This window comes from Camelus bactrianus, chromosome 28 (assembly GCF_048773025.1).
Source record: "Camelus bactrianus isolate YW-2024 breed Bactrian camel chromosome 28, ASM4877302v1, whole genome shotgun sequence".
In the NCBI taxonomy this organism is placed as follows: Eukaryota; Metazoa; Chordata; class Mammalia; order Artiodactyla; family Camelidae; genus Camelus; species Camelus bactrianus.
The window spans coordinates 19,764,746-19,783,704 of NC_133566.1; the positions used below are offsets into that span (position 1 = coordinate 19,764,746).

Consider the following 18,959-nt stretch of genomic DNA (forward strand, 5'->3'; position numbering starts at 1 on the left):
ACCAGTGCAAGAGACAACTAGGCTGTCGCTGGGCCGAGTGCCTGGTTCTAATGGGGACCCTGGGATAAAAGGGCCACAGGAAGGTGCGAAGCTTGTTAGGAAGGACAAAACTTGAGACCCTTAACCCAGAACAACTCTTTTATTCGGAAACTGCTGGTTTGTGAACTTCCTCCTTCCCTCAGCCAGGCCAGAAACCCCTCCCTGATGGGACCCGCACAGCCTCCGCCGGGAGCCCAGCTAGATGAGACGACAGGGTGGGTGGCAGCAGAGACACCTCGCCCCTGTGCCTGGCTGTGTATCCCAAACGGCGGGGAGGGGGAGGGATGGGGAGTGGTGAGTGGGGGGGAAGAGTGCAAGGCCAGAGACGCCCCCTCTGGGGCCCCCTCTCCCTCTAACTGGCCTGGGGGACGGAGGAGGACAGCAGGCCCAGCTGCACTCTGGGGCAGCTCTGGTTCACGCTGCCGCTCCCCCCGCCTCCCCCCGTCAGCCGCCACTGCTACCCTCTCCCTTCACATTCTGACTCAGTCCCCGGCTGGTCCCTGTCCCGTGGACCCCTGGGGCCTGAAAGCCCGTGGGGAGTCAGAATTTCAGCACCTCTGCTTGGGAACATCCTCCACGTGGGGCTGTGTGGAACATCCCGAGGGCTTCCCACCTCACAACCAGTCACTCGCACTGAGACTACCTGGAACTCGACTCTGGAAGCTGCGGCCCAGCTACGATTAGGCAATGGCCTCCTTGCTCTGGGGGCAGGTCTGCAGGGAGTGGGTCAAATAGAACAGCCCCTAGTACCTCATGCAGGTGAGGGTCCTTGGCTCCCCTGACCAGGCTCACAGGCTTCCTACATCCCTTCTGCTAGGGCGGGAAGGGACTGGCCCAGCCACGGGGCACCCGCCGAAAGCCCCTTCAAGGCTCCCCGTCAGTCAGCTGTGGGGGTGGGTCAGATCAGCCACCTGCCTTTGGATGAGGGCGGTGGCAAGTCACACACGCCTGTGAAAGTCAGGTCCTTGGATGGAGGGGCTTGTGGCCCAGAGCACTTCTGTGCTCCCAACAAGGAGGCCTGTCCCTTTGACACACCGGCTAAGTAGATCTCCAGGGTCTTGAGCAGCCGCCGGGGGCTCTTCTTGGCCCACATTTCCAAGTCTGGAACAGAGGATTGGGGAACAGAAGGCTTGCGGGGGCTCTGGCTTGCACAACCATCAGGGCCTAGCAACTCTGGGGCACACGCCCAACCAAGAGCCTCTGGAGAGAAGGAAGAAGGCATCTTCTAAGAGGGAGAGCTCCCCAGAGAGGCCAAAGAACCAGATACGGCCACAGGGACCACACACTCTACTTGTCCGGCACAATCTCAACTCTGAATAGTCAGCCCAGGTGTCGGGCCCAGCTTTTGAATCAGAAAATATGATGGCCGGGGGTATGAGGCCAGAGAGGGAGGTGATGGCGTCAGAGGAGAAGAGTGGGCTCCCGAGAGGGTGCTGATGGAGACTCAGGGAAGCTGAACTTGACACTGTGTGAACAGGGATGTGGCCAAAACCAGTCCCTGAACCTGGGCCCACTAGGAGTGCAGGAGCGAGGCCTCCCGGGAAGAGCGAGCATACCTTTAAGGACAAAGCCCGAGTCTGAGATGGTCTTGTGCTGCGTCCTCCAGACGTGCGCCAGGTGGAGGAAGGTGGCGGCGTAGAAGCTGTTCACCACCGGGATTACCTGCTGCCGCCGGTTACACTCCCTGAAGGATGGGGGGGGGTCACCTGCTCAGCAGTGGACAAAGGCTGACACCTGGGGGGGGTTCCTCTCTCCCTGTTTCCCTAGGGGAGCCCTTCCCCAGGCAGCCTTCACATCTCAGGTCAGAGTCAGGGAGGAGAGATGGTCTGGGACCCTCATGCATGGGGACTTCATCCAGGTCCCCAGGAGCCAGCAGATGAGTGAGGAAGAGAGCTGGGGAGGATGAGGCAGGGGTGGGAGGGCACCAGGCTCTGCTGGCCAGGGGCTGGGGACAGGGTGGGTGGTGAGCAGCGTGGGGACTCACCTGGACAGACACTCCTCCCTCAAGGCTTGGATGGCGATGCGGGTGATATTCACGGACATCAGGCAGAAGGGAAATTGCTGGAATGGGTGGGGTACGGGTCACTGGCAACCCAGCCTCTGCTTTCTGTGCTTCCACCATCCACAACCTATCCTGGCCTGCAGGCGACCAGGGCAGTCACAGCCCGGAGGCAAGCAGCCAGTATGACTGAGGCTTACACTTAGTTTTCACGATAATCTCCCCATCTTACAGAGGAAGAGACTGAGGCTCAGGGACCTTAAATCACTTTCCTGAGGCACTGGGATCAGGATTCCTACTGAGGTTAATTCACTCCAAAGCTACTGTGCAAACGTCTGTGCCACTTCCTCCAGCTTCTTCAACATCCCCACCGATCAGCTCTCCTTGGCCTTCACCAGACCCAGCCAGTGTGCCCCCCCCATGGACCATATCGTCCCCTGGGGTTGGATGGACCCAAGAGGAGTGAGGCTCAGTTATCTAACCAACTATAGGTTCTTAAAAATCTCTTCCATTCTCTAGGCTTCTGGTTATTTGACTGCTCATAAGCTCTTCACCCAAAAGCAGACAGAGAAGGTACAAGTAGGTAGAAAGTCAACCTTGACTTGGAGCACACCCTGCTCTTCAGTGACACTGAGGCCTGCGGACTGGCTGTGCAGGTCACACTCCCGAGAGGGGGCAGCCTGGGTCCAGCAGGGCTGCTTCACCAGGAAGGGCTTCAGAATCCCCTCCAGGGGGTCTGCCTGAATGCTTTATTTTTAAAGGGGCAAGCCCCTTCCTATTCTTTAGTAACAGAAAGCCAAGCAAACAAAAAGGGGCTTTTTCTGGGGAATTTGCAAATACTACATGTTAGTTTCCACTGCTGCGCCCACATGAGGACGTCCGCTGAAAGGGACGCGCAGGCCAGCGCACTCCGGAGCTTAGAACACAAGCCAAGGTCTATTTATCTCATCTGCTTCCCCCGAGAAGAAAACTCCATTACGTTAGGATATAGGACTGTGCTGTCCAGCACGACAGCAACTAGCCACGTGAAGTGTTTTAAATCTCAATTAGTTGAAAATTAAGTAAAATTCAAAATCACTCCTTAGTCATCCCAGCCATATTTCAAGTGCTCGATAGACACATATTGGACAGTGCAGATACAGAATGTTTCCATCACTGCAGAAAGCTCTAGTTGACAGCACTGTACTGTAGAGGGTCTTCTGGCCCCAGGAAGAATTTTCTCAGGGTTTTTTCTTCCATGAAACCTCGATCCCAAATCTCAGCCTGGCCACCTGCTAGCTGTGTGTCCGTAGGAAGGCCACCCCAATTCTGTGAGCCTCAGCTCTCCTGTCTCTCCAAGTCAAAAAGGAGATGAAGTTTGAGTGCTGTGCAGAAAAGAGTTAGGCCAGCAGGCCTGACACCGCCACCCACAGAAAGTGCTGCTTACCAGGGTAGCTTGGCTGGCGTCTGGGAACGTGGATTTTGAGAGGGTTCCCATCATTCCCTCAGACTGACTCACTGCACCTAAACTGTCTGTGCAAACAATGCGATGATTTCTGCTGAATGCCCGGTTTCCCTCTGTGATGCTGGAATCTTGGTGCGTGCCAGACAGATGGTGCCTGCGTGACCAGCCCCCGGTGAAAAGCTCAGATACTGAATTGCTAATGAGCCCCCTGGTTGGCAACAGTCCACGTGCTGCACAACTCGACGCCAGAGGAGCTAAGTGCATCCCTTGTGGCTCCGCTGGGAGAGGACTCCTGGAAGCTTGCACCCGGTTCCCTGTGGATTCTGTCCCACGCTCTTCTTCCCTTCGCTGATTTTGCTTTTGCTGGAGTCAGTCATAGCAGAGAGTCTGACTATATGCCAAGTCCGGTGAGTCCTCCCAATGAACTGTTGAACCTAGCGGTGGTCCTGGGGACCCCGACACGAGCACCATGCTGGGCAGAGTCAAGTCACTAATCATTACAGAAACTCCATGAGACCTTTTATTACCTATGGTCTACACAGTCTGTTGTCCCACAGCCTACCTCACAGAGCTGCTCTGAGGAGTAATTCAGATCACACGTGCAAAATACTAAGCCAACACTGGCGCTTTCTTCTCCATTTCTGTTGATGGCCACTCTGTCTTTCAGACTAAAAATCACCATTTTGATGCCTCTCTTTTTCCTACACCCATACCCAATCCATCAGAAAAATACGCTGGCTTTCCTCTCTAAAGCCCATACACTCAAGATTCTTTATCCAGAATCCGATCACTTCATAACATCTCCTCTGAAAATACCCTGATCCAAACCACCATTTCTAACTTGATTATAAAAGCCCTCACGGATTCCTTAAAAAACTGAAAACAGAGTTACCGTATGATCCAGCGATCTCACTGCTAGGCATGTACCTGGAGGAAACTCTAATTCAAAAAGATACATGCACCCCAATGTTCACAGCAGCACTAGTTACAACAGCCAAGACATGGAAGCAACCCAACTTTCCACTGACAGATGACTGGATAAAAAACGTCATGGCACAGATATACAATGGACTCAGCCAGAAAAAAGAATAAAATGATGCTATTTGCAGCAATGTGATAGACCTGGAGACCATCATACTAAGTCAGTCAGTCAGAGAGAGACAAATACATGGCATCACTTACATGTGGAATCTGAAAAATGAATGACATAAACGAACTTATTTACAGACCAGAAACAGACTCACAGACGTAGAAAATAAACTTATGGTTACCAAAGGGGAAGGAGAGGAGAAGGGATAAATCGGGAGTTTGGGATTTGTGGATACTAACTACTATATATAAAACAGATAAACAACAAGTCCTACTGTAGAGCACAGGGAACTATATTCAATAGCTTGTAGTAACCTAGAATGAAAAAGAATGTGAAAAAGAATATATGCATATATAAAACGGAATCACTATGCTGTACACCAGAAACTAACACAACATAGTAAATCAACGAGGCTTCAATTAAAAAAAAAAAAAAAAAAAAAAAGAACCTCACCAGAGACCACTCTCAGGCTTGCAGCTGGTAGGATCCATTTAAGAATGTGAGTTGAGGGGGAGGGTATAGTTCAATCGGTAGAGTGTGTGCTTAGCATGCATGAGGTTCTGGGTTCAATCCCCAGCACTTCCATTAAGCAAGTAAATAAATAAATAAACCTAAGTCCCTGCCTCCGAAAAAAAAAAATAATATATATATGTAAGTTGGATCATGTCACCCCAGGCTGTTTAAAAACCTCACTTTACTCAGAGTAAAAGTAAACGACCTCATCACAGCCTACCAGGCCCTCCGCCGCCTGGTCCCTGGTACCCTGTGAGCTCCTCTCCTCCCGCACCCCCCACTCCTTCTCTCCAGCCAGCTTCCCTGCGGTCCCTTTGCCTGCCAGACACACTACTTCCTTGGGACCTTTGCTCTAGCTGCTCCCCCTGCGTGGAATGCTTTTCCCCCAAATACCAGCTTGGCCAACATCCTCACCCCGTTCGAGGCTTGGTTTAAGTCTCACCCTCTCACGAGAGCTACGCTAACACCCCACGACAAACTGTAACCCTCCCGTATTCTCCTAAGCTTGCCTGCTCAGCACCTTTACATACCCTGCCATTCATGCACGTATCGGGCTTACTGTCTTGTCCTCTCTGCTAGGAGGATCGTCGTCTTGCTCACTGACACACCCCAGGCACCAAGAACAACAGCTAGTCCCAACAACAGCTCGCACAGGGCATGCTCAGTGAGTAACTGTTCAGTGAATGAAGAATTCCAGGCCCCATGAACCTGCGGCAGACGAACGGCAGGAGACAAGTCGAGTTTGTTTTTTAAAATGGAGGGGCCACCACCTCTTACTACCTGGGAAAGCCATCACACCTAACCCCAGACAGCAGGCCTGGACAGAGACTGAGTGCCACAGGGGCCATTTCTGGCCTTGTCACCTGACCGTCGGAGGCAAACTCCGTCCTCTGGGCATGTAAAGGCTGCCCCCTTCCTCCAGGGTCAGGGGACCCTGCCAGTTCTGGGAGGGCAGTGGGCTGAAGCGTGACACCACAGTTGTGTCTACTGCTTTTGTACATTAGCCCATTTAATTTTCTCAACTATCCAGCTGCAGTTTCCATGATTTCCATCGTACAGACGAGGAAACCAAGGCTCTGAGGAGCTGTGGCTCTTGCTGGAGACGCACACCAATGAGCGGCGGAGCTCAGACTCCAGCCAGGTCAGGGCGGCAGGGCAAGCCAGGCCTGGGTTGCCTCAGCTGTCCTGCGAGTCCTCAGCAACTGGAGATATCTGCCCGCGAAGCCACCCTGGCAACTCAGGAGAGCGCTGTGCCCACGTCCCAGCTCTGCCAGCCCTGTCTGCTGGCTCCCCGCCAAAGCCCCACCTGGATATGGTGACGGGACAGGCGGAGAATCTCCTGGGCCATCAGCAAGGTCTTTGAGTCCATCACCAGGTACAGGAGATGCAGGAGGGCAAGAAAGCCTGCTCCTCTCAGGTCTGTGGCTGGATTTGCTCCTGTAACAGAAACCAAGAAGACAGCGAGGGTGACGGTGGGCAAGGCTTAGAAATCCCTGCTCTGTTCGTTGCCAGCAGACCTACCTTAGAAAACGGCTAAAGGAAAGGAAATGACAAAAGAAGGAATCTCAAACTATTAGAAATAGAGAGAGAACAGAAGGAGGGTACATACGTGAGTAAATCCGACAGGCTTTGCTTCTCTTGAGTTTTTTAAATTGTTTGATGGTTGAAACAAAAATCATACCCCTGATGTGCTTCCCAGTTATACAGACGGAATATTTAAGACAATTATGTTAAACATGAGGGTGGGAAAAGGGACTTAAACACACTGTCAATCCCAACAGGGCACCGATTAATTATGGGTATATAAAGATTCCTTTTAAAATTAAGGTATCTTCCTGTTCTAGACAAACGTAATTTGATATGATTTTGCAAAAATAGTACAAGCCCAAAACAGGTGCAATCATTTTGTTTCACTCAAAAAATAAAGTAACAGAGGTTGGGCATAGCTCAGTGGTAGCGTGCATGCTTAGCATGCAGGAGGTCCTAGGTTCAACCCCCAGGACCTCCATTAAAAAAAAGAATAATAATATAAAACAAAATTTTCATCAATATTAAAAGAAAAGAAGAAAAAGGAAAAATTGGATTCTAAATCCTATCACTCCAACGCTTTCCACCTCACTTAGAGTAAACGTTGTTTGTTTTTTTAACCATCTCCCGTAGAGTGAATGCTTTGTCGTGGCCTGCAAGGCCACCGTGAACACTTCTGTCACTCTTCTCCACTTCAGCCACCCTCCTTGCTGTTTCTCAGAAAGACTTATGCATGTTTCACCTCGGGGCCTTTGTGTTTGCTGTACGAACTTGCCCCAGGTACCCTGTCTACGGTGCTGGCATGACAGCAGGAGGACCGTGGGCTCTCACTCTAGCCTGGAAGAGGGAGTCAAGGAGAGGACGACGATCCATCCCTTTCTTACCCTGAAAGCCCAGATCTTCCCAGTGGTCTCCAAGGAGGGCACAGTCAAACTTGGAGCCGGTCAGCTTCTTGTAGATGGTCTGGAGGACTCGGCCGTGCATCGGATCTTGGCTATCCAGGCCACCTGCCCCAAAACACACCCCAAAGCCCCCAAGCTCTGTTGCACTGCCCTCAGGGGAGGACTGAGTGCCTCCCAGAGAGTAGGACAGCCAGGAGAGACCTGGCCTGTGCTCCAGACACCCCGCTCTCCCCCTGACATGGTAAAGGCAAGACCCCTGGCTTAGTCTCGGCAACAGGGTGGGCGGCCTGTGCTCTCTGCTTGACCACTCACACTGAGCGATGGTCAGGACCAAGTCTCTTTCTTCACGGAGGCCCTGGTGGAGCTTTGGAGGCCCAAACAGACGGTGCCGGAGGGCAGCGAGCCCGGTCCTTCGAATCGTTGGCTGGATTCTTTTCTGGGGAGGAAGTTGCAGGCAGTGGGCAGAGTGCTAGGTTCACTTGCTTTCACGAACTCACCATCAGGCTCGGTACAGGACTGTTCTTGCAGAGAGGAGTGGTTCCCCCAACTAACTGGCTGGCCTCTGGACCAGGGAAAGCGGGCAGGAGCTAGGAAGCACCTGCTGAATCTGGAGACAGGCTCTTCTAGCTCCCAGGCTCTTCGTAGGCAGAAAGAGATGTCCCCACGCACAGGCATGATCAGCCAGTCACCTGCGTTTGGAACTAAATATGTCACTGACTGCCAGGAAGCTAGAGGTTCCCAGCAGGACGATTTCTACCCTTTGTATGTCTGCCTCTGCCTCTCTCTGTAAAGGACATAAACAGAAAGTCTAACGGCCCCCTCAGCTTCCCGGACAAGATGGTCAGCGGGAAGGGGGGTTCAGTGGAGGCTTTTTTGGACCTAGATCCCCCTGAGGGGTAGCTGGAGCCTCTGTCCACACAACAGCACTAAACCAGCTCACGCTGACTTCTTGTTCAGAGCCATTGCTGTGGGTCTTAGCACACCCTGATTTCAGCAGCTCCTGGCTCTCTGGGTCCTACAAACCAATCTGACCCCTGTCTTTTCATCCTCTCTCCTTGAGCCAGGTTTTAGGCTGAAGATCTGAAATCACAGTCCTCTAAATTTACTACGGGCCACTCAAGATGCCCCAGAAAGCTTGCCAGCTTTTATTCTCCTCAATATTCTTTCTTTTTCCAACCCCACTTAGTTTTTAAATTCCCAAAGAGCTTCCTGTTCCTCGAGAGAATGGAAGATTTTCCTACGCTGACCGTGAATTACTCAGCTCTCTGGACAGGCTACCCTGCTTCCCTAAGGAACCTAGTATCTGATTCCAGACCTCCCCATCCCCAAGAGGGAAGAGCAGGGAGCAGCCACACAAACCCCTGAATGATGGGACCACAAAAGCTCCAGGGGCATAGTCTCCAAAAAGCCGCCGTGGCCCCGCATGAAACGTGGATAAACGTGGGTCTTTGGCTCCCCGTGAGCCTGTGGCCCAAAATTTCTTAGCTGGGACAGGTCCCTCAACTGGAAGCTTCCATCATGCTTGCCCAGTGCCTTATCTTGGTGGGACAGAATCCTGGCTCCTGGGAAGAAAGTGCTTTGCTTGACACCCCAAACCTCCTCACTGTCATACCTTGAAGGAGGAGAGGTCCACGGTCTGGAAATGCTGCAGAGCCTCACCGAAGGAGATAAGCTGCCCCGGCTGGTCTGAGCGGGCCTGGCTCCCTGCGGCCAAAAGGAAAAAACCTCAGGGTGTGCAGCAGCAGTCATTGTCAGCAAGCACTTGCCGAGGGCCTTCTGGTCACCATCTCTAAGCCCAGCACTGGCCTCCAGCTGTAAACACCAAACACCTACAGCTACAATCAGTCCTCTGTCAGGGGGCTGGCTTGACGTGCTGGGCCGACTCCCTTTTCAGACTGGGCTGTTCAGGGGCGGGCTAGGGCAACACTGCAAGCGAACAGGGACCGATCTGCAGGGAGCTTCTGAAGCCCACTCATCTGTGAGGGGGCAAGTCACTGCCTGGAGCAGGTGCCTAGGCAGGAGCGTGCTACAGGTTTGTTTAGGGGCCTTTCTACTTTGCCCCTTCCCACACCCTGGGTATGAATGATCCCCTCTCTGTCCTTTGTTACGGGGAACTAGCTTATCAGTCAGCATACAGGTGATGGCTGATACAGTCCACTGCACCATCTCTCCAGGAGCTCAAGTGGGGCTCAGGCTCGATATGGGTCACTGTTCTGCTCTCCCACAGCTCCATCCAAACCTCTCAGAAAGGCACGAGAGACGGTCTTGACCCAGCCCTCAGAGCTGCCAGAAGGTGCCTTTAGTCCTCATGCCTGGGGACTTCCTTGTACAGTGAACAACCTGTTCAACCTTACACAGGGGTCCTGGCTGCCTGCCTCCACCCTCCTGCCCGACCTCATCACCCTGCAAGAGCTGACCCTGACCAAGGGCCTCCCTGTCTTCTCCCAGGGCAGGAGAGCTGGTGGCCCGTTCCCCGTGGTGTTCACCCCCCTTCCTTCCAGAGGTTGGATGGCATCACCTTTGGATTGGGAATAGAGACGTTATTCTCTGTCATGCAGCTAAAATGAGAACACTCAGGAATTCTGTGTCCTCCTCCCAGAGTCACAGAAGCACTGGCCACCCAGGTGGACGGTGCCCTGAGCAGCCGCGGGGCTGTGCGCAGATGGCGCCATTCCTGCGGTTACCTGTCTCTGGCTGGATGCTCTCCACGGCTTCCCATTCTTCCTGGGCTCTGAGCACCTCTGTATTCACAGCTGCAACAGTGAGAAAAGGAGACCCTCTGAGATCCAGGTGTGTCCAGATCACTGACGCAGCCCCCAGCTTTACCTGCCAGCCTTGGGTCTTACCGCCCCCAGAACCCTCTACGGGTTCTCCATAACTTTTCACAATCTGGACCCTTCTTGCCTCTCCGGCTCTGTTCTAAGGCATCCAGAACTACCTGAAGTCTCTCATCACCCACTTCGGTGCCTCTGCACACACCGCTCTCCCACCTTCAGTTCCGGCCCCTTCTGGTGCAGCTCCTGGTCTCACCTCCCCCGGGTGCCTGTTTAACCTCAGCAGTCTGCACTCGGAGCCGCTCCGCTGGGAGACCCTGACCCCCCGTGCTTGTCTCAGTGCTGTGACTGTCTCTCCCGCTGCACAGGGAGCTACAGGAAGGCAGGGTTCTCCTGAGCCTGGCACAGTGCTTGACACGTGACAGGTGCTCAATGAATGTTTGATGAACAAGTGAAAGCATGACGAATGGGGCGGTGGGGGATGGAGAACAGGAGCAGGGCAGGCGCTCTATAACCACCGCGCAGCCCTTCTCTCCACACCACAGCTGTCACTCTCCAGCCCAATCCTGGCCGAGAGCCTCACATGACATTGAATCGTTTTGAAAATATACTTGCAAATTAAATAAAATGCTACCGAAACCTTGAAACATGAATGGTTGATGGGGACGAGAAGGCAGCGGGGAAGCAGGAGAGGAGACCTGGAACTCACAAGGCAGAGCCCACGGCTCGTCCGCTTTTCATCCCCATCACTCGCTTGCTGGACTTTTCCAGCCAAGTCGGTCAACCATCCGTAATCCCTCTCAGGACTGTAACTCTTCAGTTCTAGGGGTGTGTGTATGTGGTCCAAAGGTGAGGGCTCAGTGCACGTCAGCTAGAGTCCATCCGACTTTGCTGACTCGGCACGCTTCAGATGGTTACGAGCTACTTTATCAATCTTTCACCCTGCACACTTTCACCTACAAACAAGCTGATCAAAGATTGTGAGCCAGGAGGCCAACCTCGCAGGCAAGGGTGTGGCCAGTTGGCCGTGATAGCAGCGTAGTCAACGGGACGGACAAGGTCTCAAGGAACAATCGCAATCTGGTACCCAAATTAGAGACAAACATCCAGCCTGTGTAAGAGCATCTTTCCTTTCCTTTAGGAACCAGGTACACAGCCCCCACCTCTGAAGATGATCCTGACGTAAATACTACTTTCCCACCCCCTCATACGAACAGAAGATGGCGGAGCCAAATCTCCAGGATAACCAACCCAGCTCACACGAGTACGGCTCCTTTTCCCTTTTTTCAGCTGCCTCCTTTACTCAGGGTTTCTTCTACTTATTCACAGAGTACACAGCACTGCTGATGTAGTCAGCCTATTAATTTAAAGTAGCTGAGAGCCATCTGGAAAAAAATTCTAACGTTTAATATGATTAAAAATGTCTGGCACATAAATGCCAGCTGTACTGAAATAGAGATTTTTAGCATTTAAGGCAAAATCTCAGATAAACGTTAGGTTTGTCACTACACGGTCAAGACAAAATTAAAAGAAACTTCACAGACCTACAAATTTAGAATATTTTTAATAGGCCCATATTCTTGGAGATTACATTTCAATTTGCAGAATTTAAAGATAACGATGCGTACTCGTGAGCACTCAGCATGGCTTACAATCTATGTGCTAAGCATTTAATCCTTATCAGATTCCCACCATACAGATTCTGAGATAATTCCTGTGTTATAGATGAGGACAATGAGGGTTAGAAAGATTGAGTTAATTACTCAAGGTCATGCCGCTGGTGGATGAGAGAGCTAGGACTAAAGCCAGAGATACCTGACTCTTGTGAACTGGTGGGTGTGCTTTTTGGTGTAATAAGTTAGCAAGTAGTTGTACAGCACAGGGAAATATATTCAACATCTTGTAGTGGCTCATGGTGAAAAAGGATATGAAAAGGAATATATGTATGTTTGTGCATGACTGAAGCATTGTGCTGTACACCAGAAATTGACACAACATTGGAAACTGACTATAACTCAATTTAAAAAACACACACACACCAAAAAAATTAGCAAGGCGAATGAGCTTTAAGTATAGTACGGGAAGAATCATGCAAGTCAGATGAAATAGATAACTTTTCAAAGCCTCTTCACACACTCTGTCTCATTGCATTATCACAACATCCCTTTGAGGATAAAGGAGGTACTAATGTTTCCACTCCAGACACAGAGATCACATGATTTGCTCAAAGGCATACAGTAAGCCACTAGCAGGGCTTGTGGGGTCAAATCAGAACTCATGGCTTTTGACTCCTGATCCAGTGTTGGCTCTCATTCTCCTTGAAGAATGATAAATCTATAAAATTCTGTAGGCAAAGTAGTGAGAGATGTTCAAACGATAAAAAGCAGACCCTTGGGGAGCTCTGCCTTGTATCCCACCCAGGCCCCGAGGACCCTGAAGGGCGACCTTACCACCTGGCTCCCAGCCATTAGCTTCTGTTGTCAGGGCCCGGAGGATGCCGTGGTTCTTCAACTCCGAGATCTGCAGGGGCAGCTGACTTTAGTGTGAGGGCAGAATCCATGGTCCCCCGTCCACAGCAACCCATCCCACCCGCTATACTGAGTGTTCCTGAAACTTAAGGCCAGAAGGATCTAGTCTTCCCTGATGGACTGATTAAAGCCGATCTTAAAGAGAGGAACCTGGAAAACTCCAACGAAGGTGTAGAAGGTGGGCGATGTGGGGGCAAGTTTGTGCCCTCCTTGAACAGTAAACAGACAAAAATTCACTCAACTCAACGAGACGGTGGTGCGCCTTCGGCATTCCACCGCACTTGATATTCTGCTGCATTATAACAATTATCTTATTGGATGGAGGTTGTTTTGCCTGTCTGTGCCCCCTGCACCCCAGCACCCTCCACCCCGGGAGTGTGGGCTACTGGAGGGTGGGGTCTGTGCACCACACAGCAGCACACAACATCAGCTGCTACTGGCAGGAGGTATCGAGGTGTGGGTGACACGTACAGGAATTCCTCTGAAAGCCAGAAGGGCACTGCTGTCCTTGTCACAGGGTGGAGCAGACACACTTTCAACCTGCAAGACAAACCAGAGTCAGTCTCCCGGGCACGCAGCAGTCCCCCAAAGGTGAGAGCTAAAATGTCGCACCTTTTCCAGTAACACTAACACACACACACACGCACGACGGATGAACCCCCAAAAAGTCAACTACAAGAAATACTGCAACGGAAAATTTTTGTGTAATCTAGTCTTAAGAAAAACTGCAAAAATCTTATATAGATGTCTTGGCTCCATTAAAGGTCTCAGAGCTCTAAGTAAGTAACATTCAGAGAGGCAGTTTCTTCATTTTTGGCCTCTCTGCTCAGCCAAGCCTTTCCTCTACTGGAACTTAAAAAACTGCCTGACCAACATTTTGCAACTCTTATAACCAATACAAGGCTAATTTTCCCAGTATGTTAAAAAAAAAAAAAAAGATCCTACAAATCAGTAAGGGCGAAAACCAACCCAGTAGAAAAATGGGCATGGATGTGGGCAGTTTACACGCAAGGAAACAGAAATCGTTCTTAAACCTATGGGAAAATGCTCAGCCTTACTCATGACAAGAGAAATGTCAAATGCTACTACTCTGAGAAAATATTTTTCACTTATCCTGTTATCAAAGATCAAAAAGTGTGGTAACGCGGCGCTGGATAGATGGCCAAGAGTTATAAGTCACTGGAGAGCAAACTGTTACGACCTCCACAGCTCGATAATACCTGATGGAATCATACATGCTGTTTATATGTTGGGCCTACAATTACACTCCAGAAATGTAGCTAACAGACAGACTCATCCTTGTGCAAAACAATGTACAGTGTGATTGACTAGCAGTGCTGTTTAGAATAGCAGAAGGCTAGGAAAACCCTAAATGCCCGCTAATAGACTTAATTTTTCCCCCCGATTTACTGAGATGTCATTGACACACAGCGCTGTGTAAGTTTAAAGTGCATAGCATCATGATTCGACTTGCACGCACCATGAAATGATCACCATAATAGGCTTAGTGACCATCCATCATTTCACATAATACAACATCGGCGAATAGAAAATTTTTTTTTTCCTTGTGGTGAGAACTCTTGGGATTTACACTCTTAACAACTTTCATTTATAACATACAGCAGTGTTGATTATCTTTATCATGTTGTACATTACATCCCTAGAACTTCTCTTACAACTGGAAGTTTGTACCTTCTGCCTGCCGTTACCTAGTTCCGCCTCCCCCACTTCCCTACCTCTGGTAGCCACAAATCTGATCTCTTTTTCTATGAGTTTGTTTGCTTGTTTTTGAAGTATAGTTGGCATACAACACTAAGTTATCTCCTGGTATACAACATAGCGACCCGGTATTTCTATATATTTCAAAATGATCACCATGACAGTTCTAGTTGTCATTAATGGACTAATTGTAAACAAATTAAAGCATATCCACTCAGTGAGATCCTATAGAGCCATAAAGAAGAATAAGAAAGTGCTTTATAGACAATATGAAACAATCTTCATGCTACATTAAGTAAAAAAGCAAAGGGCAGAGTATATATACTATTTTACTGTTTGTATTGCCAGGGGGAAGGGTATAGCTCAAGTGGCAGAGCGCATGCTCAGCACACAAGAGGTCCCGGGTTCAATCCCGGGCACCTCCTCCAAACGGAAATCAGTGAAGAAACCTAATAACATCCCCCTCATAAAACAAAACAATACCAGCCATTTGTATTTTTTAAAAACACATAAATATATTTTCCTGCCTTTGCAGAGACTATTTCCAGAATTATATCCAAGGAAGTAGTAACTTTGTCTCTGGAAGGAAAAAAGAGGTGACTGGGGGAACACGAAAGGAAGGTCATTTTTTCACTATATGTGCATCCTCTGCACTTTTTGGATTTTGCACCATGTGAATGCACTATTTTCTCCAAAATAAACAAAAGAAAAAATAATTATTAAAAGAAAATAACTAATAAAGGAATCATCATTTATGTCAAAGCCTTGGAATCCCAGATTGTCCCATTACTCTAAACCCTCCTACATGTTTTCGCCAATTAACACTCCTTAAACACAGCCTTGATTTTTTAAAATTTCTTTATGCTTGGGACACAAGAATGGACACCCAAACACACCACAGCTGAGCAAACTCCTCTACAACTGGCTCACGATGCCTGAATACTATTCTTTCCCACTTCAACCCAACGAACACACTTCCTGCAGTTCCTCTGCCATCCATCCCTTGGTTCACGTGGTTTTCCTCCAGAATTACCCCCCCCCCCCAACTTTCTGTGTCCTCTAGTCCCATCAAGGTCAGTTCCATCTTCTCAAGGGGGGTGACGTTACCAACTGGGGGTAAAATGGGCCCTCACTTCTCTAAGTCCTACAGCCCTTCTGTATGAAGCACAGGTCTTCTGCAAAAGACCCGCCTCCCGAATCTGACTCGGCTGCTTTGAGCGCAGGGACCTCCTCAGATACGTTTTATATTTCTCACACCCATCTGCACAGCACGAGGCACAAGGTACGGTCTCAAATATCCAGTGATTCATCGTGCTGAACAACTTCCTGCATGGCCTGTGTGCTCAGGACTCATCACATCCCCTCTTTCCCTCTCCGACTCAGTCCCCTCCAGTGTCCAAAGACTCCCCTCTGGAAGAACAGTTCACCTGTCTTAGTACAGTGAAGAAAACCTTCCTGGGTTTTCAAAGCAAAGACTTTGTCCCCATTCTGTCCACTGAATCCCACAGGCTCCATTTAAGACTGTTTCTGGGCAAGGTAGTGAGAAAGGTAAGGATGTAGAGGTACCTGCCAGGCTCACACAAGACACAGCACAGTGAACCAAGGGTCCTGAGGATAATCAGGTCAAAGTAGGTGTTTGAGAGAGAAAGGGCCGATAAGGTAAACAATCCAAATCGATGAAATACAAATGTCCTGGGGAATCCTGGGTTGGAATTCTCCTCCCACCCAAGCAAATCCAAACCAAAATCCCATAACCCACTTAGAAGAAAAGGTATCAGGAAAGGGAACTGATCCAGAAGTGACGAGAAGCGAACAAAGAGAACTACATGAGGATTTTCCCTAAACATTTCTAAAGCTCCACACTGTCTTCATAGATGCTCTGTCTTACGACCATTAACAGCATATCCCAAACCAACACCTTATTTCCCGAAGAGAAGCGCTTGCTTACCTCTCCATCTCTTAATTCTTTCTCATTTTGGAAAGAGCAAGAGTTTTCATTCATGACTCAAAACCATTTGTTCAAGAGAGCTTTGTCCTTGGGCTCAGAAAGGAGTTGAATGAGGTCTGAGATTAGAAGCTATGGGGACAGCCTGAGATCTGGTTGTCCTATCTTTGCCTTCCTTCTTGGCAGCATTCAGACTAAGAGCAAGAAAACAGTCCCTTTGTGCCATCACCAGGGTGTAGGTTTCTGTGAGTATTGAAAGAAGTCCCCGAGGTCTCTGGAGCCTCAGCCCTGGAAAAAAATTAAAGAAGAAAACTGGTTTCATCATTTAGTTATGCTCTGTTGGGAAAAATTGACTTTAAAAATGTTTAGGCAGCTGTAAACATATTCTGAATAAACAGGCTGCTTTAGTCAAATGCCGTTCTCTTACTTGCCCTGTCACTGAACAGAAAGAAGAGGTCCCTGCAGGATTCTGAGGGCTGGAATCTCAGTGCCCAGGAGAGAGGGCCCCAGTGTAAGTGGTGGGGTCTGTTTCCAACATGAAGTTACTGGGATCTGGGGCAGCCTATCAGAGGGGTGAGGCTAATGGGTGGCACGCTGTTGAATGGTCTTAGCTGAAGCTCTCAGGCTTTGCTTAGGTCTCAGCACAGGTTGGACCTGACATTTGATTTGGTTCCTTTGATGGTAGAAACTCAAAAAGCAACGCAATGCCTACCCTTCCTCAGTTCTCACCAGTATCGTGCATGTGACAGCTGCCTAGACAGTCTGGTCAACATTAAGTCTTTCCTCCTATGACGTGACCTTAGGAAGAGGTCTGGACAGGCCCGTACCTCACCGCGGGGAACCGGACACCATGGATGCCCGTCACAACAAAAATCCGGATAAACAGGCAGATGGCCCACCTACAACTGACAGGCACACCTCACAGACTTGGGTGACTGAAGAAGGAGGGTGGCACGGCTCTGAGGTCAGCCCTCCATTGTGGGCAAACGATCTGGATTCTGGCTGCAGGTGACAAACTGGAATCTTTATCAGGAGGCAGGACACACTGATTCCTAACACCAGGAGCAGGAATATCTCCTGGCTTTTGGGCTGGACATTTGGCCCAGGGTAACTGAGGGAGCAGGGCAGTGCGGTTCAGTCATGGCATCCCAGGATCTAGCTCTCTCCATGTCCTCTGGGGTCCCGGTATCTGCCTCCTTTTCCTTTCCCTCCCCCTTGACTTCCATGACAGCATATGACAAAACACGTATCACCCACCCTTGGGAAGGTGAGAGGCAGGTATGGTAGCAGCAATCTCAAGAAGGCTCTTCTGTTACTGGGCACGAAATGAATCAAGTAGCGTAGAAGCATGACCAGCTTTACACACCTGCAAATCTCAGCTGTGGCTAGAGCGCTGCTGGGGGCTCCAAAAGAAATAGTTACTACCTGTATCAGAGGAAGAAAAGAGCAGAAACTGTCAAACAGCAAGTACAAGTTACAGAGTCACTCCTACTGGTTCCTTATAGCTGGGCCTGAGGAAATGGCCGTCTTTAAGGATAGATGCTTTCCAAATTAAGTATTTATGGTGTACCCACTTTTTAAAAATTGAAGTATAGTTGATTTACAATGTTGTTAGTTTCAAGTGTACAGCAGTGATTCAGTTATGCTATATACATGGATTTTTTCAGATTACTTTCCATTACTTTCAGATTACTAATCTTGTAGGTTACTACAAGATATTGAATATAGTTACCTGTGCTAAAGCTAGGCCTTGTTGTTTATCTATTTTTAAGATGCATCCACTTTAGGCAAGAAGCTGCATTAAGGGGAATGATTTTAAGTTTAAGCTTGCTGAAGCTTACACTCTTGGAATAAGTATTGAATCTAGAAACTGGCTCCACACCTTAAATACAAATACGCACACAGGCAGGGCTGTCCTCTCATTGGGCTTGTCACCGGCCAGCTCCCTGCTCTCTCTGGCCCCCATCAGGCCCCCACCGCAGGCATCGTCGGCGGGCTGTGGGGCGCCACGGCCGAAACTACTGGCCACTTTGCCGGCACAGAGCCGAGTACTCGCCGGCTGAGATGTGCGAATCTCAACAGAGATCTCAATCTATCGAGACACCCAGCCAGACAGGGGCTGCGCGGGGACTCCAGATAGAAACTTTCTCACTGCTCGTTGGGGAAACAGGAAAGCATCTTGCCTCAGGTCACCCAGCGAGTCCGCGGCAGAGCGCGGACCATAACCCAGATCTCCCGTCTGCCAGTCGGGAGTCTCTCTGTCCTGCAACTCTCAGCCTCGTCTGGCCCTAGGGCGATGACTTCCACCCCGCATTCCTCCTTCTAGGACTCCCAGAACTCCCCGGACGCGTCCCCGAGTTCCCAGCTCTGTCCGGACTGGGGTCCCTCATCACCTCCGGGCCTCCTCCGCGCATGCGCACGCCGCTATCTGCCCCCCAACCCCCCCGCGCAGCGGGAGAAGGAAGTACGAGGAGCCGGG

The 18,959-nt window shown here is 50.0% G+C and overlaps 1 protein-coding gene across 8 annotated transcripts; it reads right to left on the reverse strand.

Moving 5' to 3' along the window:
* Positions 1 to 120: 120 nt before the first annotated feature.
* On the reverse strand, positions 121 to 18,944 carry ELMOD3 (ELMO domain containing 3). 8 transcript variants are annotated; one of them, XM_045519490.2, is made up of 13 exons: positions 18,874 to 18,944; positions 17,738 to 17,905; positions 16,484 to 16,768; positions 13,288 to 13,356; positions 12,739 to 12,808; positions 10,199 to 10,267; positions 9,127 to 9,218; positions 7,827 to 7,950; positions 7,497 to 7,619; positions 6,392 to 6,522; positions 2,024 to 2,100; positions 1,596 to 1,723; positions 121 to 1,140 (listed from the first exon to the last, which is right to left on the reverse strand). In XM_045519490.2, the coding sequence occupies exons 3-13, from the start codon at positions 16,535 to 16,537 to the stop codon at positions 938 to 940; spliced, it is 1,140 nt and encodes a 379-aa protein (XP_045375446.1). In that variant the 5' UTR covers positions 16,538 to 16,768; positions 17,738 to 17,905; positions 18,874 to 18,944; the 3' UTR covers positions 121 to 937. The 8 variants fall into 8 exon arrangements, with proteins under 8 accessions (XP_045375446.1, XP_045375451.1, XP_074210848.1 ...); XM_045519495.2 differs by having other exon boundaries at positions 17,847 to 17,905; positions 18,874 to 18,893; XM_074354747.1 differs by lacking the exon at positions 18,874 to 18,944 and adding an exon at positions 18,664 to 18,870 and having other exon boundaries at positions 17,847 to 17,905.
* Between the last annotated feature and the right edge of the window lie 15 nt (positions 18,945 to 18,959).

What these genes read in the sequence shown, in the direction of transcription:
- ELMOD3 (XM_045519490.2), bottom strand. Translation starts at nt 16,537, where the DNA reads ATGAATGAAAACTCTTGCTCTTTCCAAAATGAGAAAGAATTAAGAGAT. An exon ending in AAGAATTAAGAGATGGAGAG is followed by an intron (nt 13,357 to 16,483) that starts GTAAGCAAGCGC and finishes TTTGTCTTGCAG; the next exon opens with GTTGAAAGTGTGTCTGCTCC. An exon ending in GGAAGATCTGGGCTTTCAGG is followed by an intron (nt 6,523 to 7,496) that starts GTAAGAAAGGGA and finishes TTTCTGTTACAG; the next exon opens with GAGCAAATCCAGCCACAGAC.